Genomic DNA, 27,708 nt, shown 5'->3' on the forward strand with positions numbered 1-27,708 from the left:
TTTCTGTTTAACGATCGTTCGCTTCCGTCGTAATACGAGTTCATTAAAATTATGCTCCGTCGCAAGAGTAATTTGAACGAAGGTTAAGAACGAATTATTTCATTTTCTATCTCTTGAGGCGGATAAGGGCGATAAGTTATTCTTATCAATCATGTTTGACGCGAGCCAGAACAGTATCAAGTCACGTGCACTGGGTAGTTTCGCGAGGAAAACTTCGTGTTTCTACCTTGTTCCCGATGACTATCGGCCAGCGAGGTTTCAACGTCGGTGAATTTTTAAGATACAAGCCATGATCTCGCTATATCCTTCACGTAATCGATAATAACAATAAGGAACGGGCGTTTAAATCCCTAAACGAACGTTTCAATGGCAATCTGATTTTCTTCCAGCTTTTATTTTTCCTTTCTGCAGACTTTCTCTTTCCTTTTTTATTTCCAATTTGTTTACTTAATAATTATTCATTCTTTTATGTTTTTAAATATTATTACACATTAGAAAGCAAAATATTTCGGTTCTGAATTTCGATTCTGTATAAATATTGTACTCTCTCTTGTATTTTATTTATTTCTATTTATCTTGTATCCTATCGTTTATCGTTACGTGTTTTTATCGTGTTTCATTGTATTTTATGTTCAACTTTTTGGAAATTGTGAGAAAAAGGGAGAAACGGTTTTAACTGTTGCATCACTAAATTACTTCGCAAACACTTACTTGTCTCTCTTTCCTATCTTTTACGCGACGATCAAGGATTTAGAAAGATTGCACGCAAGGATCGTTTACAAGTAGCATAAAATTAATCTAACATTTACTTAGTATTTTTCAATGTATAGCCGCAAGACTACTCATCCAGCAGGCTCTTCTTCTTCATAAACCGATTCCCTTCGTCCCTTAAGTCTCAAATTTGTTACGATTATCATCCTCGTTTCAACATTTTCCAATTTTTACACAACGAACTCTTTCTTTCTTTCACTTTAAAATTCCTCTCAAACAGCTTTGAAATTTTCCAAACTAAAAGTTTTAAAAATTCATTTTTGGTTCTCATTGCCGGTCTCGAATAAAACCAATCGCTGTTCTCCCTCGAAAGGAGTACGTAATTCCGGCACGTTAAACTCGCCAGCGCTCACAGACAAGCGACAAGCAAAAAAGAAGAAAAAAGAAGAAAAAGAAAAAAAGAAGAAGGGAATAAAATCGTTTAACGAGCTGCGCGAAGATCGACTAATATCGCGAAAGGTGCTTAGTTCCATTAAAGAGGCAAGTGCATATTACGCTCGCGTCTCGTCGCACTTAAGAAAAAAGCGTATTACAGACGGTTGAAATAGAAAAACGAAAAGAAAAAAAGAGAAAAAGTGAAAAAAACGTAAAACGATCGAAAAAGAGAAAAATAACCATCACCGAGACGTTCGACTGTTTTCTTTTGCCACTTTTCGCCTCAATGTTCGTTGAGAAAAGAGCTACAGTCTGTCCCAGTTTCCAGAATTACTCCTTTCGCTTTTCCGAATCTTAATTGGCGACTTTCTGCCATGTTTCCTCCTCCTTTCCTTCGAACGTCTACCTTGCTTCTTCCTTCGCTGGTTTCCAACCCGGTGTTCTTGCTTTCTCGCGTATCCGGTTAATAGCTTCCTCTTGTTTCGCTTTTCTCCTCGAGAAACCGGCATTTGCTCGGCTTTTTTTCATTCTTCTTTTACCTTTCGCTTGTTTCTTGCCTTTCATGGACAAAGTATCTTCTGCCGTTTGCTCGATTCGCTTAATATTCCTCGACGAACTTACAGAGGTAATACACGGGCAGAAAGAGGTCTCCTCCTCGAGCGACAGATAGCGTGCTTCGAGCTTCTTCCGACTTGATGAGTTTCCACTAATAGATTATACATTCCTTTTCTATAATTTTACAATTTCACACCGAATAGAATCCAACTTGGTTGGTATAAGAGAATGTCGATTTTACGTCAAAGCATTTACCTCTGCTGAATAACTTGTTACTTATAATCGCTAAAATCTCGCTAGTAGCGTGGATTCTGCTGCGCGAGAAGATGCTGCAATCCGCATTATCCGCATAAATCTTCGAAAGCGGAATATCGTCGAGTCAACGCCGCCCTGGCAATCCTTAAAAACGCGTCAGAGCGAATACAGGCGATTGATTAAAGAAAACTCGACGTGTATGCAAAGGGTGAGAGATTTCGAGAATCTCGCCCTCGTAGGCGCTCAACGAATCGACGAACGCCCACGGTACAACTGTGCTACAGCACCATCCGGTTCGTGCTTTCAAGCTCGCTGCTTAACTCGAGGAATACAAATGGAACTGGCTACCTACGCGTGATATTTCGAAAGGGCGAAAAACGAGTATCGGGACATGGGCGGATAGGTTGAAAGAAGGAGAAATATGGCCGGAAGAAAATTTCCTAACTGGGAAACATAGAACGGTGAAACAGACAGAAATCGAAGCTAATGAAACGAACGCGGTCGTGACGCGAATGGAACGGAACTCCGTTCCGAACAAATGCATCGAGTTTGATTTGAAATGAAAAGAAGCTTTGGGGGATTTACCCTGTTATACGAGCGTGTGTATATGTATACGTAGTTATTAGAACATTCTTCAGTCGATGAATTTTTCTTGCTCGTAGGTCGAAACTAGTAATTTGGAGTTACGTTACTTATATGGAATTGTAGAATCAGTTAGGACTGTAATCCTCCTTACCAGTAGGATTTTCTTGCCTTGTGATAATAAAACCAGGGTGAAAAGCACATTTTGCACCATTATGGTATTCATTATGCCTACATGTATGTACACGAGAAGAGAGAAAAGAAAAGAAAGAAGAGAAAGGAAGGCGTCTTTTCTGTTACTACAGAAAAGCGTGAGAAACTGGTTTCGTTTCTTTTTTTTTTTTTTTCAATATCTTAGCACAATGCTGAAAGGCTTAATCGATTGAATCATTCGCGACCAAGCAGTTTTATCGCGAGATTACTCGTAGCTTTTAGCTGTCCTTTTTATTCGATGGCCAATCTTGTCGCGAAAGTATATCCAGTTTGTGATTGAACGATAATAAGATCGGTGTTTCTATCGGATAACCCGAAGGCAAAGCTTAGATTTAACGCGACCAGACGCAACTAGAGATGCCGTCACATTAAATTCCGAGATTACCAAGAGATTATGTTGTCCAAATTCGACGATCGTCGAAATTTGGAAACGTAGAATCGCGAATTAAGAATTTCCGATAAGAGAGAATGGCGTGTAACTAAATTTGTAATTCAGAATCCTGCGATTTAAAATTCTAGGTAAGTTTGAAGTCTTAAGCGTTTTACCGTAATAGATTATAAAGCGATCAGTCTAGTAACACTGTAATAGGCAAATAAAGCAATAATTCTTCAAACACTGTACTCTTCGAATATTAATGAGAGTGGTCGCGCTCCGATCAGTTTAGAATTAAAGACATCGTCGAATTTATGAAATTTCCCGGGACTTGACAATCGTAAAGTGTATAAGTTGTCCGTGATATTAGTAGCTGCTGGCTCTAGATGTCGGTTGCTGGGATACTACTGCTGTATTTTCCTCCTATTAAGAATCGTGGAAGAAAAATCGGAATTTGGTCCCCGGGATTCGATCCCGAGGAGTCTGAACGTTCGTAACCTAAGGCGCTAACCACTGCGCTGCCGTCGTCCGTTGGTTGTTAATGTCGATTGGCGGTATTTATGCTGTCGAGTGCCGCCACAATCGTATAGGGAAACCTTTGTGAAACGGACCTACGAATTGCACGTAGGAAATTGCGATAAAAATTACACGTAGTTGGCTTTACGAAATAGACTTGGTGTATTACACGCGTTTCACAACCTCCTGCCTCCGTTTATGAATACCGATCCGAAATAATTTCAAACTGTGGCCGGATCTCTCATTTTCTCTACAAGATTCCGAGTGGGATTTGCCAAGCTTATCGCATTTGTAAAGAGACCACTTTAAAACTCTCTCTCCCATGCTTTTAACTTTCATATCCCTTAAAAGTATTTTGTCTCGATTGAAATAATCTTCCGATGCTTTATCCTATAGACTATAACTGTTACGTGCAAACAAAGTAAGAAATTAATGTCGTTACGCGTCTTATTGAAATACACGCATATTCGACATTAATCAAATATACCGGATTATATCGGTAGAGCTTCGATAAAAGTTACGATTATCATTAGCAGTAATTTGTCAAAATGTTGATCGTTTCTTAACGATTCGTCGAGCTTACTTCGATTTTCCTGATATAATGTTTCTAGAGGTGACATATCCGGCGGGTTGCGGTAGGTCAGGCACGTAGCTAACCAATATTCAGCATGATCCGTTGGCATACCAAGGACCTTCCATCCTCGTACCACGAATCCCGAAAACGCTTTCTCCTAGCGGGAACGAGCTTAAAACTGGATTCATTCGGCTTGCGACCGAGCGTTCTCGCTTCGACCTACCTTCGACGATCTTTCTTCGTCCCTAAATCTGTTTCACCATCGTCACTCCGCCATATCAACCACAATCCCGTCTCAAGGTATTCCAACCATTTTAAGTCGACGCGCACGCGGATTAATTAACGGACGGTTGCGTGGCGACCGCGTGGAAATTAGCGAACTCGAGTTAAGCAGACAATTTGTCTTTCATCCAGCTCGTGTTTCACGTTCCTTCTCCTTTTTGTTCTCAAGGGAATGAACTTTCAAACTACACCATGCCGCCGTCGCTTTAATTCTAAGCTACGTAGTACTGCATCGATAACTTTCAGTCAATCGGAAAAATTGAAGGTAACGCGAAATTTCCCGTATTAGTACATGTTACGTCGCTCTTTGACAATTTTTCGGAATAGAATAGGACGTTGAAAGATCGATATGCGAGGATAGATGCGTACACATCGGCATCATAGCTAACTTTATTTCTACATACTTGTAACAGAAACCCATTATATTATTTACGGAAAATCTATTTGTCCCAAGATGAATGATGGAAATCAGTGAGGCGGAGTAATTACTAATTGCTCCCCTTCATAGACCATTTCTATATTTATAACGTTAGGAAGAAGAAAGGAAAGAAAGGAAGAAAGAAAAGACAGAATAACGCGAAATGAAAAAGAAGTCGGTGTAATATTTTTCCTTTTTTTCCGAAACGTTAACGTGAAACCAAGAGGTCGTTATCGAAACAATCGATTTTTCAATGGAACGCAACGAACGACGGATGCGTCGTTTCTTTCCTTCGTTGCGAGAATCTGATACGTTCGTTGAACTAACGCTAGAGATTAAAGTAAAATCAAAGTAAATTAAAAATGAATCCCCTACGTCCCATTGTCTCGAAATAAATTCACGTCTGATTCTCATTCCGAACGAAACTTTCGCTGTGAAAACTAAACGATAATAAACGCCAGAAATTCACCATGTAAGCAATTCGATCGTTGTATTTCTGTTTCTATCCTTTATCGAATTGAACATCGGTCGCTAGTAGCTCTTTTATTTTTCCTTCTTTTTTGTCATAATTTTTGAAGACAGCATTCAACGTAAATTCGAGTAATTGTATATACTTGTATCACGAAATGGTACTCGTGACATTTTCGATCAGTCGCCATTGACTTGTACAATTACCGGGCTTACATTTGCAGGCATCTGAAGGAACTCGACGAAATCAATCATGTTCTTCGGCGTCCAAGTGCAACAGCCAACAAAACTGCAAGTCATTTCCGGTCACATCGTTCCACTAGGTGACAAATTACATTTTTGCACGATCCTGTCGTCCATCATACGCCATTTTCCCTTTTCCCTACCAGCATATCTATCTAGCTGCGTCGAATTCGACACCACCGAAAGTTTTCTACGATCGATCGGTACTTTCAACAGGGGAATTGTTCTTCCGCGAAGAAATTCCACCAATTATTAAGAATCGTAACAATTGCGGGAAATATCAAGAAGAAAATCGTGTAATTGTACGCGCACTGCGTCAATTTCGCTAGTTTAATTTAGTTTTCATCGTACCGTATAGTTCCGGAAGAATTCCAAGCAAACACGCGATCACTGCGACTCGATCTCCACTTCTAGCGTATTATTAGTTCAGACTCGATCGAATATTTAAGACCGAGATACATACAAACTTGGTCCCTTTGGTTATTGATTCGATGATTAATTCAGACTGTAAGTTTAGACGATAGTTGCGATATTTGCTGGTTCGTTCTATATATAGTTCTAGTCGAAACCCAATGTTTGATGAAAAGAGACAAGAACTTGTCCGTAAATGCAAATGAAAACGAACAGATTTTCTAGCTCGAATAGGTAGACTTGTGTATCGTTACGTAGCCGGGGTAATTTTTACGTTATGCGACTGTTAATCAGGCAAATCCAGTGTTGTTACTCAACGTTGACTCGAATTTCCGACAAATTATACGCGTAACTCGAGAAATATAACGCGTAATTACGTAATTAACGTATGCCTAACGAAGGAGGCCGCGGCAAACGCAACGTTCGACTATTCGGTATAACTGGAACTGCAAAACTACACCGTTGTTAGGATGTCAGGATCGAACAAAACGTTATATAGAAAAGAACAAAACAACGTGATACGTTCTATGGTACTCTGTTATATTCTAATACGCGCCTTACGATTGCTCAGCATAATAGTCGTGGTATCTACGTGTACGCTCCAAGTCACGAAATAAATAATTTCTAGAGAATGTTAAATCGAGTTAATTAAGTTTCGAGTCCGATGAAGCAAGGTTCTAATCGTTCTCGGTTTTCACGCAACGAGTCTACCACCGATTCAGAGTGCAAGTCGAATAAACGAAATGGAATTTCTTTAGAAAATTTGTTTAGAAAAAATGGGAATTTTCGTCCACTTGCTTGACGCAGTATCGGGCATAACAGGTTGTTCGAAAATTTCGTAGCGGGAGTTTAACAAATTTTAAGAGAATGCGTTTTCGTCGAATTAGAGTTTCGAAAATAATTTATTTCACTTGCAAATTTTGAACGAATTCTCTTCGATTCTTTTTATTATCCATCTACGGACAGTATTTCTTTCAACGTTTCGTTATTTGGTACAAGTTTATAGCAAAAATGCCACGAATATTCGGTAACGGTAGACTTGAAAGGATCGACGTTATGGAACGTTCATGGTAGAATGATCCGACTTCTTGGTTATCTTGATACATCAGTTCCACGTTTGTGGAATCAGTGAATTCACATTTTTCTACGATTTTACGAGAGTAATAAATCCTTGGATTTATATGCTGCTAGGACGTACATGCGGTGTGAAAGATAGCGCGTGTCTTTCTCTTTGAATTATATAGGTGAAAAATAATCGTTTAAGGCTCGTGGCGAGTAGTGCGACATTCCAACGTAGTGTGCAAAGTGTAGTCAACGTGTTTAACGTGTGTCGAGATTAGAACGAATTACACTCGCGTGGACATGTATCTGCTATTTGTTAGACACTCGTTTATGAAACACGTATAGATAGCAATAAGCGGTTAAACTTGCAAATTACTTGTTTCTCAATTCACTTTTCCGTCTTTCCTTCTCTCACTCACTCACTCTCACTCTCACTCTCACTCTCACTCTCATTCTCTCTCTCTCTCTCTTCATTTCTCTATTTTCCGCTTTCGCGGTCCAGCTGGCCTTTTGAATCTATTTGTTTCACAGTTCGCATCTACGACGAAGCCAGTCGACCTTTTTGGATCGATATGCTCCGCTCAAAGACTCTCGAAATCGTTTTGGTTCCGCGTTACGATGTATATAATATTTACTCGATACACGATCGCCTCTGGTCGTTTGTAAACCGACCACGATCATCGCCAACGAAAATGTCGATTCGCTTTGAGAAGAGCGCAATAATCGACCCTCGTAACACGATGCCATCATCATCATCTCTACGATTTATCTTACCTAAATAAGATCTTTTCCTTTCAAAATTTGATTTTACCTGCCACGAAGGTAGGTAATCTCTGTCGGAGATTTGTCAGGATAGAACGGCTCTGGCCGTATTGTTTTCAGAATTTTCTTCTTATCATTTTGGTGTCGATGGTCGAGTAAAAATTATTTTCGTTATCGCCTTGTGAATTAATTTACATTAGATTATTTTTGCTACAAGTTTGCAGTAATCGATAACCGAGTTAGAATTATTATATGTACGGACGATTCATAATTTTCATTTCATAATTGTCGTACATGAGGGTTTATTCTGCTACACAAGTAGTTAATTCTGCTTTAGATTGACTTATTTCTAAAGCTTCCTACAAAGTGGGAATAAGCGAAACGTCAAGTTACAACTATTTAAGCCGAGTCGTTGTTTGATAGCGAATAATAATTCGAGCTTAATACCGAAGAATATACATCTAAAGATTGGTAATTCAAATATTAAGATTCTACTTCTTCTCTTTGTAAGGAGGAATAAAAGAAAGCACACCAGCGAGAAAAGCCATGGTATTGCCCCTCGTCAAGCATCCTCTCGCGTCGCATTGGAAACGTTTCAAAGGTTCCGCAGGAGAGCGCGTTTTCCGGAAAAGATCTTACCGAAAAGTCTCGCAGAAGAGAAAGATGTCCTCGACGTTCGCGTTCCTCCTCAACTCTCAACGTTCCAATTTTTCGGGTCGCGAATCCCGTTTTTCACGCATCTCGCTCACCTTGTCTTCTCCGTTCAAAGACGCTTTGCTTGGCTTCACGCAGCATCAATGCGACGCGCAAAGCGACGTCCGCCTACGTACCACCGAGTGTCGACATCCTCGTTGTCGACGCCTTTATATGGGCAGAGCATCGCGACGACGCGTACGTGCCTCGTTGTCGACCGGTGGATTCCTTCCTTTGGTCGACTCTCGAGCACGCTTCGTTTCCCTGGTTTCCGTTCTACCTGTTCCTCCGCGTGGTTCCATTTTCGAATTCCATGCTATTTGCGAAGAGAGAGTCGAAAGGAGTCGAAAGGAGTCGAAAGGCGAGACGAGTGCAAAGAACCTTGGAGCATTATATATAATAAGAGGTAAGAAATGTTCATTTCCATGTTTTTCTTATTTCCCTATTTCTTTTTCTTTAGTTTGTCTGTAAAAGATAAAAAATAGGCTAAATGGGAATGTTAAAGACGATTATGCAGAATTGGATTTCACTGGAAAGCGGCAAGGTAAGAAAGACTCGATTCTGTGCTCTTTCTGATATCTCTTATCGCAGTGGAAGTACCGAGAAGGGGCAATGGAACACGTGAATGAGAAGGTCAGGAACAATCCTGCAGAATTCTCGCGTTGCAAGGACAAACGAGGTCTACTTGCGTGCCCCTTTTTTTAATTTTTTGTTGCAACGGGAAAAATTGGAAAAAGTTGATAAGCGATAAAGTCGAAGAAAATCGTGCAGCATTATCGCGTTAAAAATGACAAGTCTCGTTCTATATATATGTCAAAGGTTTGCACGGTGAGTTACGAGCTGTGCAATGTGGGTCGAGGTATCGATGCTTTTACGGAACAGGTGCGGATGGTGGGTGCTTCTAAAGGGGGCAGAGAATCAGAAGGTAATTTGCGACGGAACGATATTTAACGCGGCTTGAAATATTTACAGATAGAGTAACGTCGTTCGTTGAATTTTTTGAGAATCGAGCATCAGTCGTTTGCTTGTATCGAGATGGCATCTTAATATGTATAATAAGTAAGTCGTTATATATAGGCGACCCTGTTTATATAGCAGCAGACTACGTAGGAATATCGCGAATGTATATCAGCATGTTGTCATTTACCATAATGGAGTTGCTTGGGATTAAGACACTCGTGGATGGAACGATGTTGTCCATTGAATTTCTTGCGAATTGAGCATTTGCCAAACGTCGAATTAGCACTCGTTAAATTGAAATAACGTGACTTCTAATACCGTAATAACTACTTAATTATTATTTTATACCCTCAACAACATATTGAAAAATCGGCAAGTAACGATACAATTCAAACATCTTCAAACTTTGCTCCATCGACTGCCGCAACTGCATTTTCCAACGATACGGTTGAACCTTTCGAAACACTCGTTTTTTCAAACTATAAAAACGTACATATGCGACGAGTAAAAATATTGCTCAGGAAGCAAGGACCGATCGTGGCGGTATGGGGGGCAATGGTCGGAAATCTTTCGAATCATGTAAATGCTCGGACACAAATTTCTTGATCTCGTCCGATGCTGACGTTACAATTCTATAAAAGTGGTTCGCCGATACCGCTAGATACGGATCGCGTTCAGAGAATTGGACGGCCGCGAAACAGGCATCGATAAAATGGAGTAGCGTTATGCGTTACAGCCGAGGATATATCTTGGTCCGTGAAAGAGGTGATTTCCTTCGCGAGCATGTGGAAACATCGCTTTATAAAAATGATACACGGCCGTAATCGTAATACAGTCGAATACACGACCGACTTCGTCCCGAAACTCATGGTCCTTCAACCAAGTACCAGGTGTTTGAGTAAAATTGTTCGTATAACTGTAATCCGTCGTTTATATTAGATCCAGAAACTATAGCAAAATTAAGAGAACAACGGTAATATTCGTGGTTGAATGGGGAAAGTTTTAAATTATGGTTGTCGCGTGAATCTTTATTTAATTAGCGGCGAGAGTATTTAGGAGAAAAGAAGAACGTTTTGCTACGATAAGATTAAGCGAGTTTATACATACAGTGTACAGTATACAGTTTCGTTCATTGGTAGAATTAAAGTAGTAGCATATATAATATTAGTGGGTGAATAAGGGAAAATTTAAAGAAAGTTCCAAATTCAAATAAAGAAAATTTCAATTACGATGGCTCTGCGAAGGTCTGTACACTTGCTAGCAGAAGTATACAGAAGGAAAAATAAATGTTTAATTACGACGAGATTAAGCTAGTTTAGGAATAAACTAGCGTAATAGTTGACTTTATTTGAACGTTTTATACGCATAACGCACACACACACGTCGAATGTTTTCTTGGGCAAGTGTCGAAAAATATTTTCGCCAGCTACTCTAAATCATCTGAAAATCACGTCACTAAGCTTCACCAAATCCCCGATTGTCAACGTTGATCATCATCGCCAAGAGAAGAGCACCAAAATAAATGCGAGAGTGATGTATCCCGTGTGCGAAACGACGCGTCGTCTATGGTGTTTGTTGGCGAGACGGTAAAGGGATAGAAAGGGATTTGTCTTCCTCTCTTATTATTATATCTCGAACTTTCGTCTGCCCAAACCATTCTTTTCTCAGGATTCTCGTTGCTCGGGATTTTCTAGCTGGAAAAGTCGTTCTTTCTCGAGAATTCCTTAATTGAGAGAAAGACACAGACGGAGCGCGCGAGAAAATTTGTCGAGGAGACGCGAGAATTCGAGAACTCGAGAATTACGAGCACAGCATTTCTCAAACATACATATGTATATGACAAAGGATTTTCCGCCGGCTTTATCATCATATCGTTCGAGCCTCTTGCCAACGTTTCTCCCTCGCCTTCTTCTCCTTCTTCTCCTTCTCCTGCTTTTTCTTCGCTCTCTCGTTGGAATTTCATTCTCGCGAACGGAATGACGCCAAGGATTAACTTGTAGAATAGCGTGGTTTTCTCGTTCTTCGTGTTGACACACGACAAATTAATTATACATGTGTAAGCAAGGCGAGTGAAATTCTGTGACTTAAAGTAAGAATAACGAAATTGCGTTGGAAATTTCGTTTCTGAGAAAATCGAGTTTGCAAGATCCAGTCAAATAGATCTACCGATAAATCCGATATATAGAGTAATATATATATGTCGGATTCGCATTATGATTAGGGTTGGGGTTAAAGGGCGTGAAACGAATCTTCGTTATGGTTAGTTTGTCGTTATGCAATAGAGAAGATATTAACTAATGCAAACACGATTGTTACAGATATCGACAAGTAACCGTGGTAATTAGATACTCGAGACGCTAGTGACAATGATTCTAGGTTCGATAACGAATCCACGGTCAGCAGGATAACTCTGTATTAAACGTAAAATACTTTAACACGCAAACACGTTTAATGGGACGCTCTGTATATACTTCTCGATGTGTAACTCTTCAAGGCGATCGCACGAATAATAGACTGATGGAAATTTTCCTTCCTTGACGATTGCGTTCGTTCGTTATATACTGGTCCGAAGCTTCGAGAAGGTTCCAATCGCCGTTGCTAGGCAATTTCTGCTTGGAGTTTGATTATTAATACAACGTGTGTCCCAATATATTGACACCTCCGAGGAAAAATGTCCATCCCGTGACCGCGGCTACGTTCGGCGACCAATTGTGTCACCTCGAACCCAATCCCACTATCACAAATCTCGAACAAATACAATCGGATTGAATGACAATTGTTTAATTACGGCTATAGTAGAATCTAGATTACAATATTACGGGATTTTCCCACAGTTCCAAAGGGGAGGCTCCAGTGTCCTTCCATCCCCGACATATATATAGTAACCTTTTCGTTTAAGGTTCCGTTTTCGAGAAAATCGAACTTGAAAATTTGAGTGTACGCAAGTCAAACATGCAAACATTTGGCTAGTTTCGGGTCGAACAAGCACGAATAAGTGGAACACGTTGAATACAACTGTTTCGTTTAAGGCTTTTTTTAAGGAAATAGAGGTATATTTGATTAGCAGTCGATCGACGTTACTAGATTGGGGTTAGGTTATTCTCATAAAAGCACAAACATTCACAATCTATTAATAACTTTCAATTCGTCTAAAAGTTTGTTCTATAAAACGCGGAAACTTTACATAGTATGTGGGATATTTTGTATATTTTAAGCGCGTTCTGGTGAAATTGTTTTGCCGTTGAAAGATTAAACAAATCGTTCATCGTGCGATTACAATTCGAATCTCTACGCTGGGCCATCGAAAGCTGCCTTTATAGGCTAGTAGTTTCGAATCAATTGTTCATTCGTCACGGCCCATTTGAATGTAAACGAATCTCTTGGAGCCGATTTTCCCAGTTTTTTTTTTATCTTCCTCCTCTCTTTTTTACCTTGCTTTTTTTCGACACGGGTCGATGAATCGAGAGGGCAGCGAGATACGCATCGCGTCATTCCGCATTTGCATGGGATCACGTGGAATTAATAATATTTTACCGAATACATCGATGAAGCATCGTTTGGAAATGTTGTCCATGCATTATGCATGTTCCTGCCGAAACACTTGTGCGCAACAGTATCTCTGCTAAATTCATTTCGCAAAATACATATTTATTCGAGCAATATACTCATAGTAACACGGTAACACGATTAAACGAACATTTTTAATTTGAAAATTTGAATTTTTTATTAATAAATCGAGTGAGCATCCCTTTTCCTTTGTTTTAATTCTATCGTATTTTATCTGTGACGATACGCGTAAAAGTGTTCGTATACGCTTCAAAAACACTTGGCATTTTCGATCATCTGCTCTCGTAGTGTTTTCGACAAATCGATTCCGCGGGGCTAATCCGATAGAACGTTTTGCAACCTCGACATACGCTCCAACGGATCTAGAACGGTCCAATATGATCTACTCCAGAGGTTGTCGATCGTAGACATGGGAAACTATCTACACCACGAGCAGATGAATAAACGTGTTTGCATTTCCATCCAGTGAAACTATCGAGCAACGCGCGTGTACTTCTAACTGCTTGCTACGAAATCTTCTTCTTCCAGGAGAATTTTAATTAAGCGTCGATGCGATTCCTTCGTTATGTTTTTGCCACGTTTCTATTTGATAAAACTAGAGTTTTGGACGTTCGCACGGAATTACAGTCGAGTCAATGTCCATTTGAAAATTCCTTTTACATTTTAGGTAAATATCGATTTTCAAAGTATTTAACATTTTTAACGAACGCTTTTTGATTTTGGACACGTATTTGCCCGAAGTATGTATTAAATTTTGCTTCGGCTAAGGTTTTCTTGATCTTTCCTATCTTCGTGGCAGTATAGCGGAGAGAATTTGTTTGAACTGGTAATCTTATGGCTTACGGAAGGATCTATGCTTAGAATTTTAACTCGCTCTAGGTGTACGAAGATAATTGAAAAGTTAATGACGGAATTGAGATCGTAACAAATGAAATGAAACATAGTGGAACTGACCGTAGAATTACAACAAAATTTCAGTGAAAGAACAGACATCCCTTGATACACACAGTACGATACATAGTATAACTTATTACTCATTTCTCGACTTAAAACAAAAAGGAAAAGAAAAGAAGGAGGAAAGAATTAAATTTTCTTTTTCACATACTTTTCTACGTACACGCGCACACAACTATAGACTATTAGATTTTAATTAAGTTTAAAAAGTCACACGATGCATTCGTGCACATGCAAGTATGTCACAAAGTTTCATTCATTTACATACATACCTAATTGCATGCTATCCACTTGCATTCTTTTATATGTAATAGTTTTCACGTTATATGCTAATTATATATTAACTAAAATATGGCGATAGTATTTTTTATGTATCCTCAAGCGTTTTACGATTGCTTCGTTTTATATGCATTTTTTTTCCATATGTTTCTCTTATTTTCCGGTAAATATTTTGAAATAATTTTCAATCGATATTCGAGTCGTTTGAAAGACTTACCGATCAACTTTATAAATTGGAAGCCGGAGAAAATCGATTTTAGACATTGTATTTTTTAAATTTACGTGTATTCTGCAATTCGCAATTACTCTCTTATGCTCTTTCCTTACGATAAATAAACTTATAAAATATTAACTTCTAACTTTATTATTTTATATTTATGTACAATATCAATTGCGTATTTAGGAAATAAAATTCAGAAATTTAGAATAGAGGATACCGACGAGTTTAATTTCGAAGAAACTCGCTTACGCTTTCGAGAATTAATTTATCCTTTCCGTGTTCGTTAAATATTCTCGAATAGCTGTATTTTCGATTTAAATCTCCCAGAGACGTTTCATTAACTTTTCAGCGAACGAGAAGACATCCGAAAGATAGAACTATTCCGCGAGAAATTCACTTGGCCACGCGACGCGACACGTTCGACCAAGTCTTTGGCTTTTCTTTTTTTCAATCTTATCTTTCGTGAATTTTTACTATGTTATTTCAAACTTTCCTCCGTTCTTTCTATGCAAATATGTGACCGTTGAAATATTCACTGGCAAAATTTCGGAGGAATTAAAGAAGCGGAGCGCACCATAAAGGCGATAGAAAAATCTGTTACGGAATCAAATGTACTGCTAGGAGAAACCAGTTACGCAAAAGAATATTATAGGCATACGTATATCCGTAATTATTATCGAGTATGGAAAGATACAGAAAGTAATTTTATCCTGTTCTAGCGATGTACCAAAGTATCTCAAATAGATAGGTTCGAACGGGCAGCATTGAAAATTCAAGTCAGATACGCTTTTAACGTAATATAAACGGACGAAGAAATTACAAAAATTAGTTGGCTTCTTCGAGAATCTTCGAGTTCACGTTGATTTATTCATTTTTCTACAGCTTTCAAATATTTACGCGTTAACCTCTGTTAAGAGATGAAAAGATTTCTAACGTTTCAAGAGAAATTTTAGTATAATATCGAAACACAAACAATCACAGAGTTTAACGATGTTCCTTTTATATTTGCCTCAAAGGCGAAACGTCTTCTGACTATATCGAAAGGAGTGCGCGATATATATCGAGGTCTACGTGGTTCAATAATTTTTATTTCAATTCCTTCATCAACTTCCGTATCTGAGGAGTGAGGTCTCTGAACCCCACTTATAGTAGATCCCGCATTCCTTTCACTAATAGTACCCACCTCAGCATCACCTAAATCAATCACCATGTAATCTGATTTATACTCTGGAGGTGGATTATCTGATTCAAGCATTTCATTTGTCCTGTATTTTCCTTTGGTATCTCTTTTTTCACGCACTTCAACTTCACTTTCGCACAAATCCCTTTTGCTATCTTTTTTATCTTTTTCCTTTTCTTCCTTTTTCGTACTACTATATGATGTTTGTCTAAAGATCTGGATTTTTTTTGTTAGTCCAATCGTATGCTCCTTTTTCTCCACAGAAACCCTTCATTTTATCAATTAATGAGCCTAAATTAACCAATGAAGCAAGACTGTGTGATGCGTTAACGTTCGAAGGTAACGAACCACCTTCTCTTTGTCTTGCAGATACACTAGGTCCTGTATATTTTTTATTTTTTCTCCTATTTCCTCCGTAGGTATGGCTAGATCCAGATGACAAATAAGCAAAACTACTATCAAACTCTGAAGCAATAGGTTGTGCTAAATTTTGCAATGACCCTCCATGTGTCAACCTTTCAGATACAGAGTCTCTTTTATGCCTTCTACGATTTGACCCAGGTAAGCAACGTGAATTGGTTATTATCCTACGACCTTCTTCGGTTTCATCTGCTTCTGCTTCTTGAAATAGTTCTTTAAAAAGGCTTGATTTTCCTTCACGATCTTTGGGACATTTATAAGTTATAGCTTCATCCAATAATGCACGTAATTCACCTTCATTTAATGCAGACAAAGTATCTTGTTCTTCCTTGGTGGCATACTGTTTGCTGATTTTCTTCGAAGTTTAGGAGAAAGTGGTGCTCTATATTCATTATCCTCTATATTCAAAATCCTCTGGAATTTTGGAGACAAGATCTTGAAATTGTTAAATTCTGTGCTCTACTGCCACTGGAACTTCTTCTCTGTTTTTTACTTTTCTTCTTTTTTGTAACTACCAGGAATTCTGTTTCATGTTCAGGCTCTGGATTGATTTTTTTTATTGGAGTTTCGACGCCTAGCATAATCATCTCCAGTATCATTGCAATATATAGACTGACCTTCTTCCGTTCCCCAAGATCGTTTATCGCCACGACTATCGATAGCTGCGTCCCCTGTGCTTCTTTGTTTCGCACGGCGTAGAGCAACATTGATCGTGCCATGTTGACTTGATATACTGCTGGCACCACTAAAATTTCTGGCTTGTTAAAGTATTTTCTATAAATTAACAACAAATGTTTTTATTTCGCCAAGACGCTACGTAGAACGCTTTGTCTACGTTTGCACAACATTTTTAACGATTTTTAACGCTTTTTATCAACTCGAATAAACACATTTACGCGAGTTTAATGGTAGGACATATATACGAATACAGACAACGTTCTAACGTATCTTTGTACGTCGGTAAATGCGGGCCAAATCCCATGTTGCCCGGGGACGATCCGTGCAAATTACGAGCACCCTGATTGCGCAATGGAAAAAAAGAAAGGAGGGAAAGGAAGGGGAAGGGGGAGGAGGAAGGGGGTCGTAGCATAGTGATCTTTCGCGAGCTAGTCGTTCGCGTTTCGTAGCGAGTGTTAAATAGGCTACTTTGTATTGCACTCGCTTGCTTTCCCCGAGACAAATGGCTTTCCCTCCCCCCCCCATTGTTTTCATTAGTATTTTGCTTTTTATATTTCTTTTCTTTCATCCTCCTTTCCTCTTTCCTCTACACAGTGAGATCCACGGTTGGAAGAAATCGAAGGGAACGAAAACAAGGAACGCTCAGACAGTCTTGTAATTATTTTCCCATCCACCTTGACGATCTGTTTGGTAAATGCACCCGGTTTCGACCGCTGCTTCGCAAAACTTCCTAGGCTAGTTCAAAACGGCGAACATTTGGCGAGAGCTCCGTTCATGAATTTTATGCGCTTTAAACGAGTCTCCATATCGAGCATCTGTTTCGGCTATATAATCAAACTGAGTAGATATAATCCCTATATCATGTATCGATCTGATTTTGTAGCTTGAAACGTCTGATGATAACGTCTAGGTGTGGCCGTTGAAAGAAAAAAAGAAAACAAAAAGAAAAAAAAGGAAAGGGGGAAACTGCGAACGACGAAACGAAGAACAACAGAATAATTTAGGCATCTTCGGTTCGGTACGCTCTGTGTATTCGATCAACCTCTTAATTGCCGTCCAAATTATCCTCCATTAGCAAAATCAGGAGTATTGCATGCACGCAGCGCACCTACGCGGCTTATCCATTATCGAAATCAAATCTACCCAGCCTATGCTACTCTCCATTAATAGATGATTCCAGCTGGGGATAGATTGAAACGAGTGCTCCTCCTTTCCATCGATGAGGAATCGATCGATCGACTAATTGGAATTCGACGAAGGATCGCGGTTACGTCGTCGCGCAGTCGATGGACTAAGACTAAACGTTGTCGATGTTGAGTGCTCTCCAATGGCCAACTGGCCTTTGTTTCGCCATTCCGTGAAATATCAATTAACGCGTTACATGTCCGTGTTCTTTCGCCGAACGCGTACACATATTTCTTTTGTTCTTTTTCCTCGATCGTGTATCCAACACTTATAACAGTTTATCACGATCTAACAGAGTGTAGGTAGTCTTTTTCAAACACTGATTAAAGCACTGCTTGCAGCGAAATATATGTAATATCGTCTATGGAATATATTGTGATTATATATTCTGATATTTGTGATTGATGATGTGATTTATTTATAATGAATGTATTGTACAGATGTAGACAGCAAAAAGGATGGTAGTTTAATATGAATCCAACGGATCCAACGTTCTCTCTCACGCGGACCGTACTCTCTCGACAACGCAACTTGCACTAACTGACTTCTCGATTGAAACTCTCCGACTTCCAAACTAAAACTGACTGCTCTCGCATGCCTTTTGTCTTTCCATAGACCCACCACGCTCGTGGCCAAAGCCACGTAAGCCCTTTTTACAAAACTATACGATTGAAAAACGCCTCGGCTCTCGCGACATTGTATGTGGTTCACCAGCTAACTTCTAGGCCTTTTGTCCGCGATATTACATATATTATGTACTTGCTTACATCGACAGATCGTCAGCCACAGTATCCTACGGGAATATACGTATGTAACTTGTACATAACAACAGGAAAGAAGTTTATCCAGTATTAGTATTCTCTGTCGTAATTATAATGTAATTCGATAGCGTGAGTATGTTACTTTATTTCTAAAAATTACTTTGCTATGAATTTTATTAGACCTTACTATTACTCAACACCCTCTTGTTGATTCAAATCATCCTACTATAGGCTTATTTCATTCATTTTCATCGTTTTTGATATTTTTTCATTCTTTCGTTGTTACAAACAACGTTAAAGCTCGGCTAACTCGAATAACTAGCTTACTTTATCGCAATTAACTTTTCTTTGACGAAAGAATTCAGGAAACGAATCCACGTGAAAAGAGAACGAAAGGCAAGGGAAAGCGTGAAAAAGCTGAAAAAGCTGCGAACACGATGATAGAAATGGAGAAACCATCGTTGGGGAGGGCAGAGGAGAAGGTTTGGCAAATATCTTTTATTCCGCCTCTTTGATACTTCCGCTTTTTCGTATCCCCCCGCCATTCCTCTTGATTCTTTGAATCGTTCATTAAATCGTTATTTATTAAATCCTTAATCAACGGCAGTAACATTCGCGTGAAGCAAGTATACACGCGTATTTTCTCGCGGATTCAAAGGCACAGTTACAATTATAATTGTTAGGGATGATTTTATCAACATTTGTTCTTTATTACCGTTATCAACTATTATTTTACATTTTATGTTTGTATTATATAAATAACAGCTTTATAACAATGTATATCTATACTAGAAATTTCCAATTCCTCACCTTTCAGTAATTGGAGTCAACAAAGATCAGCCAACAGTCAAGTACTTTTACAATCGTGCTATAAAATTATAGTCGATTAATATCCGCGCTGCTCTTCCTTTCCTTAGATTCTGAAAATATTATAAAACGGCATTCCGTGATTCGTTTAGCCGGAGGTTCGAGCTTATCGCAGGTCAAAGTGATTTCCAGTTGCTTGCCGGTCCATCTGTGTAGCTTGGCGATGCTGTTTGTCTTACTGAATCTAAGTCCCTTATCTCGAAGATAAACAGATTTAGATGCCCGTTGGATACTTGGCCGGTAGCTATACGAACGATACTATAATGATCGCCATCCGTATGTTGTTTCGATCGATCAATCTGTCCAACGAACTTGAGAAACTCCGATCTCTCTGTTGTTCTTATCTAATAACCGTTTTGGGATTGATTAATCGCTTGTTTCTAAATACGGGTCGTATCGATACACTCCATCGAGTATTTAGCGATAATTCGGGCATTTGAAAACTTTGGGAAATTAAAACGCTTTGATAATTCTCTAGTCTATTTTTCAATCGAATCGCTACATCGCAATTATTTTGAATGTCGGCAACAATTTTTATGTTTTTCCGCGACGTTACAATTGTTTGATCGCATCCAGTTGTAGCGGTAACTACCAATCAATCTAATCGTCGTGTAGGACATCGCAGAGGGAAGATGAATGAGATTCGATTAAGCTGTGGCGTTTGTCAAACAAAGATATCGTCGGTAACTAATGAAAGAGTAAGTCGCTTGTGTAATTACGTCAAATTCTGAGGCAATATCGTGCTTCGATACACACATACACACACTGTCTCGGTTAGTTTCGCGAAAGTTTTAGGCAAGATTACAACTCACCGAGAGGCCTGAAACGGAGAAAACATCGATAGAGTTTAGAGATATCGCATCTTTGTCTAACCGAGTTCATTAGAAAAATCGTATTGCGTATGTTCGCTTTATCACTTTTCCTGATAAATTCTATGGGTATCGGACCCATAAAGGGTAAAGCCAGCACTTTGGTTAAAAGGTGCATTAACATTTTTTGCAATTCTAATAGTCTAAGGGATATAAGTAGCTATATTCTATTTTCAACTTTTTTTTTGAAGATAAAGATGATTTATCGTTTGCGATCGGAGATCGATGGTTAGCCAGGATAGGCGAAGACTGTCCTCGCCGTCGAAAAAAAAGGTCCTCCGCGAAAATGTAGTTGGGGGAAAACTCCTCGAAGCCTACTGCAAATTTAAAATGCACACGATGCCAAAGGTAACAGGCCCTTCCAGGGATGGACCAAATTTCGCTTGATCATTGTATTTGAAACAAAGATGGACATTAATAGCCGTTGTTAACTCGGCCTTAATCCATCATTTACACTTTGAGCTCTTTAAACGATAAGAACATATCGAACTAATCTGTGGGTTCTAAATACTCGTGGTATCGAAAGTATCGGTTTCAACTTCCACACGTCGCGTTGCGTTGCGTCGCGTCGCGTCGCGTTGCATCGTATCGTATCGTATCGTATCGTATCGTATCGTATCGTATCGTATCGTATCGTATCGTTCGATGTTTGACTGAAATTTGTGTAACGCGACGGAAATTACCAGTGGTCGGTTCACCGGTCGCTCAAGTAGTTGCCATTACGCGGCTTCCAGGACTATCGCGTTTCGATTATTCGATAAAGTCTAGCGAGCGACACCGATAGCCGCCAACGTTCAACGTAACAAAGACAAACGTCAATATTAGCCGGCAAACAATCGAGATGCATGATAATTCACGATCGATCGAGCTATTGTTTCATTTGGGATGATGATACAGCTGATCCACACACAGTTTCGGTTTGGTCAATATAGTATACAAACTCTGAATTTCACGTCAAACACGCAGAAGTGAGACATTTTTTTGAAAAAGTAATTGCTTTCGTTTGAGATATAATTCATAATAATAAAAAAAACTGGTCGTTCGACCCGTTAGAGAATTGTTGAAAAAGATATTTTCTCTTCGATTTCGACGATTATGAAACATATTACGAAGCTCGACATTTTGAACAACTTGGTCCTATACGTATAACCGGTGATCGGCCTTAGTTTTCGAGATATTCGCAAAAAGCTGTCTTTTGCGATTTAAGAATCCAAGCCTTTAGGAATCTAGACGTCTAAACGTGTAAAAGCTGAAAACAAAAAACTAGAAACATTTAGATATTTAGGAAGCTTAAAAATTTCAGATTGAACGGACGATTGAAGAAAATTCAACGGACGTGAAAAATAAGTTTCACGGGGGTGTATGAACGATTGCGGTAGACGTTAAGGAGTGGTGCGTGCAAATGGACATTTTTATTCCGAATCACGTTCCCGTTAGCAGGAGGAACAGTGGCAGGATCGTTTGGGATCACGTTTCTCCTACAATGCGAAGCAATTGCGATATCGTTGAATAATCCTGTCACGTGGCCAACCGGAACCTCTGGAAACCTTCATGCCACGCATTAGTATTTCTTACTTCGAGTAAGCTGCCTATACTCTCGCGTTATTTTCGAGCTAAAAGCTTCACGATAGAAATCATTTCGTTGATATCAATTCTTCGCTTCTCCGATTCGCTTCGAAAATTCTTCTTTCCCATTCCTTTGTCGTTTCTTTAACGTTTTCTAATTTTAGAATAATTTTAGAATAATTTCAAAAATTGTAGCGAAAATCCATAGGCGTTATCGATTGCTACAATTTGGAAAAATCAAATTCCTTGCCTCTTCTCGGACAAATTACGTTTCGCTCCAACTACTTAAATTTATCGTCTTCGTCTGGTAACTCGGTGCAACTTGCAGCCACTCGATCGCGTGCGAATCGTTCAATTCCGTTGTCTCGGTTCTCCTCAAACTGCCCCATCTCCTTAAATCCACCAAAAAAAGGGGAAGATTAGAACCTAAAGCGAACGATACTACATCGGTAGATGATACATTTAACAGAACAGACGCAGAATTATTACGCTGAATTCATTCTCGTAATTCAAATACTGCATATTCTATTTTTAAAATTCATCCTATTACGCTATTTGAATTAATTCTATCGCTTTGCTATACTATTTTCAAATCGACATTTATTTTACTATACGTTTTCTCGTAACCTGTCGTATACTATTACAACAAGATCCTCTTAATTTTTGCTATCGAGGAAAAAGAGATCTAAATTTTATCTCGTTCATGCTCCCTCCATTTATAATATCCAACTAATTCTCCACTTTCTCCTTACTAAATTACTAAATTTTACCAAACCAAGACCATCTTCCTCCCATCTGAAATTACCCATCCTTCGCAAGATTATAAACCTCTACGACATTCAGTATCTCTTGCAAAGTACCTGAAATCCTTCCCGAAACGTCCCCTAAACCCTTCGATCTCCCCTCGACCAACCCCCAGGGCAATACGTATCGCGATGTCGCGTCGCGATCCCATTCGACTTTTCACGTCGATTTAACGGCTATTCTCTCGAAAGAAGTCATTTCGTCGTTATCAACCCTCGTCCTCGTGGTTATCGCCGCTATTCCAGCTAGCTTTCTCAATCGGTTCTTTCTGGTCTCTACAAGTTGATACCACGTCTGGTACCACGATTCTAATCGCACGAAACGAATCAGAGAGGGATGCTAGAATAGAATGGGATTGAAAACAACTCGGCTAAGTTTTACATGGATACTGTTTCTGTGGAGCGTTTATTCGTTTTTTATCTTTGCTGTTCATTAAGTTTCCTTGCCTCGTGACTTCGATCATTTTCTAACGGATTCTAAAAGATTCTAAGAGATTTTTTTACGGAAAGTCGTAGAGATGTCGCGGAGATGCCACGGGGATGGTTAAGGTGGTAACATCCCTGCGCGAAAAACCTTGTTCTCGTAAAAGGGAACGTTTACGGTTTCGTAAGATTGAATGAATTCTGTCTCGCTCGAGATCGGATGGCGAGGGTGGTGCGTTCATGCAGTCGTTGGACCACAAATGATACACGGTTTTATTGCTTCGATCATGTCCGTATTCCTCTGCTTCCTCTTTTCTCCTGTATTTAACTTTATATGTATGTAGTATCGTGGAAAAGGGCCTAAGAGATATCTAGTGAACCATAAACAATGTCCCGAGAGCCGAGGCGCCGATGGGCCCATCAATGTGTCCTTCAATTGAATAGTTTCGTAGAAAAGGCCTACGTGACCCTGGCCACGAGCGGTTGCGGAACCGGTGTGCATGGTGGGTCTAAGAAAAGACAAAAGGGATGCGAAGGCAGTGAGTGCTAATCGGGAAGTCAGTCAGTTGTTAGTTGGGAAGTCGAGGAGTGCCAATCGAGAAATCAGAAAGTGCGAGTTGCGTTGTCGAGTATAGTGTTGCTAGCGTTGTCGAGAGAGTGTGGTCCGCGTGAGAGAGAACGTTGGATCCGTTGTGTTGAGAGTTGTCTAAATTGTAGCGTGTTATTGCGATTAGTTCATATTAAACAACCATCGTTTTTCTGTCTATATCTGTACAATCCATTCATTACAAATAAATCACAAATATCAGGATATAATCACAATATATTCCATAGACGATATTACATGTATAGGTTTGAATGTTCAATTGGAGCTTCTTTTCTCTCATGTATTATTTTACAGATACAATTAGATATTGTTCGTGGAAGCGTTTATTCTTTCACCTGTCTCTTTCCTTCAAGAGTTATTTTATAATTTTTAACTGCTGGTTATAGCTAAAAATTTGTCATAAAGAAATAACATTTCTGATATATGGCGAACTGAATATCAGCGGTATAGGTTAAGATTTTGAGAATCTAAGTTCAGTCAGGCATTTCAACTTACGAACGATCGTTTCTCTAGTTTCGCAATCAATAAAGTTCATTGTTTGTTGTCACATGTATCCACGACGTTAAAAAATGTTGAGGTTATTAGATGTATAATGAGAGAGACGCGTGGATAAATTATAAGGTAGAAAAATATATTTTAAATACGGAAGTGAAAATTACAAGAATGAAATAATAATATGAGCTGGTCCAGATCCGCACGCTAGCAGCGTTACTCTATAACTGAAAAACCCCAAAGCCAGCGTCGCCTGTCGACTGTTTATGGTCTGTCTTCGTCGCAGTCTTTTGTCTATACGCTGTCGATGGCTTCAGTGCTTTAGAAAGCTAAAAAGACCAGATGTAGAGTTTTCTTAAAAGCGGTGACTTTCAACAAAAAATATAATCATCTTTTTATAATAATAACAACAACAAGTGGCATAGATTACAAGAAAATATATAGAAATATAGGAACGAATGTTATCTTGGAGAACGGCTAATGGCGAGGTAAAGAGTAATTGAGGGCAAGTAGTATGAAACCGTGTGCAGTCTGACACGCAACGCGCCTCGTGCGTTTTTCTGTAATGTTTGCGATATGGAGTATTACTTTGAAAACTTTTTATTATCATTTGAATTGAAACAGGGTTTAACGTAGTTTTATAATCGATAACGCGTAGCTACAACATCGTACTTGGCTGTAATCTGACAAGTTATTAAATCAAATAACAAATATGTTTCTCTTCCTATGTATCTTTCTTTTTGTTATTTCTTCTTTACAAAGAACATAAGTAAAATATATGTTTCTATTAACACGTTGACTGCCACGCCTGTTTTCAAAAAAATCTCCGTCAGGCCACGCGTGCAGCAGTACCAAGCGTTCTCTGCTCGGTGCTCCTATCGATATTTTCATAATGCGAGTCACTCATCTGGTGATCTTACCTTTCGTTTCTTTTGTTTCAATTCCTTCGCATTTGTTTCTCATTTCTCCACTTTCTACAAAATCAGTTTGAATCTTGGCCGAGCAACGAACGGTATAACTTAAAATCTCTGCCCTAATTCGTTACAATGTCGAAAAGAAAAATTGAAAACTTATTTCTTAGTGATTCAGATAGCAGTGAAAAAGAAAGCTTTTACGAGGCTTATGATTTCGGAAGAAGCATTAGACGCGTATGCAAACTATATTATGCAAATAAAAGACGTCGAATGGACCGAACAAAGGCACAAAAGAATTTGAAGAAAACAACAACTTATTGTCCAAATTGTCCCGATCAACCTCAGCTATGTATAGAATGCTTTAAAGTTTTACATGCTAAATAATTTTTTTAATAAACCATTTTCGTATTACTTTTATAACAAACTATTTTCGTATTACTTTTATAACAAACCATTTTCGTATTACTTTTATAACAAACCATTTTCGTATTACTTTTATAACAATTCAACAGTTTTATTATTATGGAATATCTTTTCAAACACCTACGACGATCCTTCGCAAGTAGTCAAATAAGCGACACCCGAATATGGGTGACGTGGCCTGACCAGAAACTTTGCTGACACCCGAATAAGGGTGTCATGGCAGTCAACGTGTTAATAATTGACAAACAAAAGACTTTGCTCGGTTAAAAAAAGATTCGATTCTGGAAAGATAAATATAAAATGGAACATAACATGAAAAACGGTATAACACGGAAAAGAATGAACGTACGAGTGAATAGAATAAATTGCTAGATGGAGCTCCGTGTAACGCAAAAATGAATTTTGATAGTTCAATATACAATCGATTATGATTCAAACAAAACATAATACAAAGTCCATTATAATATGGACCATTCATTGTAACATTGCGAAATAAAGCATAGGAAACGCGGTATTGTACTCGTATATTGTAAACACAAACACAGCCTGTTTGACGCGATCAATTATCAGCTATTAAATTATAAATCCCCCATCGCGGATATTGAAACGAAAAAATATCTAACGCGAGAAGAAAGACAAACTTTTATCCGTATATTACAAAGAATCGTTCAAATATCTGAAAACGTACCACCACTTCAAGTCTATACAATTTTTATGAAAAATTGCCAATTGGTCATTTCAACATCTCTGGTATTTCTTGTGATAAAACTACAGGGAAATTTACGAGCACCATTATTCAAGCTTTCGAAAACACGACTGCCTGGGTTATTCTCGTTTCTTCGAGTTTATTGTACCTCCTATTTCGATAGAACGGTTTCGTGGTATGTGGGGAGAGAAATTTGGTCAGGACACGATGGCAAGCCATGAATTCTCAATAAGCAGAATTGGTGCTGTCGAGAGTGGAAACAAAGCAACGCATCCGGAAGATGAATGTGGCAACGGTAAAGCACAATCATCGGCGAGTTATGGTGTCACCTCGTCTTTACTCTTCGTGTTTCTTCGTCGAAGAAACATCGATCGTTCTCCGTTTAGAAATATCTTACATAAATAACATAAAAAAGATATAATTTCTTGGAGAAACAGAGAAATAAACGCAAGTCCCGAAATTCTCTGAAGATGAAATGAATGAAAGTAGGACTGAAAGTTTCGAAACGCTATTAAAAATTAGATATATGGGGAGAATGACGAAAGACGAAAGGAACCAAGAAAGGTAAAAGCGAGAGATAAAAGAAATTAGAGTAACAACGGACTACGAACCCACGGAAAGAAGAAACACCAACGACCAACAGTACGTAAAAGGAAGCAGGAAAATAACCGTAAATAAGGTAACCGACAAACAAGTGAAAACTGAAAACTAAAAAGAACTGAAAAAGGAAAGGGCGAACAGAAAAGCGTAGAAAAAGACGACAAGAAAGACAATAAACGTACGTATAATCTAGACGATTAGATCCAAAGAAATCAAGAGACAACGAGAAAGAAAGAAGGAAACACAGGTGCAAATAAAAAGCTGGCAGCTGGCATTTATTCGAAAGAGCGTTAAATCAACGCGAACCATGACATTTCGGGTCAAAACGGGGGCTCACTTGTAGAACACGCGGTAGAAACACATCCGCGGGTAATTTCATGTCGGCCAAGTTGTTTCCGTCGTATGCGAATAAACGCTAATGCCTCCCCGCGTGTATCATAAGGACGCTGCTACGTGGGCTGAAGCCACGGGAATTACGTGGATTAAAAAAACGAGAAAAATCACGAAAAACGACGCCTGCCACGCAACATACTGTGCGTCACAGGATTTCTTTCTGATCTTACAGAAGTGGAAATATACATGGCGGCTTTTGTGTGGCTTATATGCTGGCTTGGATCATTTTTTCCTAGGCGCTAAGAGGAATCTTAGATCGGATTTTTAAAATGCAAATTAATTTTTAAA

General features: G+C 38.9%; 1 protein-coding gene across 6 annotated transcripts in view; it reads left to right on the top strand.

Moving 5' to 3' along the window:
- Positions 1-27,708, top strand: part of LOC122575607 (octopamine receptor Oamb) — a 111,854-nt gene that overhangs the window by 18,581 nt on the left and 65,565 nt on the right. The window contains exon 3 of one of the 6 annotated variants that reach the window (XM_043744762.1): positions 16,133-16,274. The exons of the other annotated variants lie outside the window; for them this stretch is intronic. Coding sequence (XP_043600697.1) covers positions 16,209-16,274 — 66 coding nt within the window. The 5' untranslated portion in view covers positions 16,133-16,208. The remainder of the gene's footprint in view (positions 1-16,132; positions 16,275-27,708) is intronic. 6 annotated transcript variants of the gene reach the window in all.

Source organism: Bombus pyrosoma, linkage group LG15 (genome assembly GCF_014825855.1).
Source record: "Bombus pyrosoma isolate SC7728 linkage group LG15, ASM1482585v1, whole genome shotgun sequence".
In the NCBI taxonomy this organism is placed as follows: domain Eukaryota; kingdom Metazoa; phylum Arthropoda; class Insecta; order Hymenoptera; family Apidae; genus Bombus; species Bombus pyrosoma.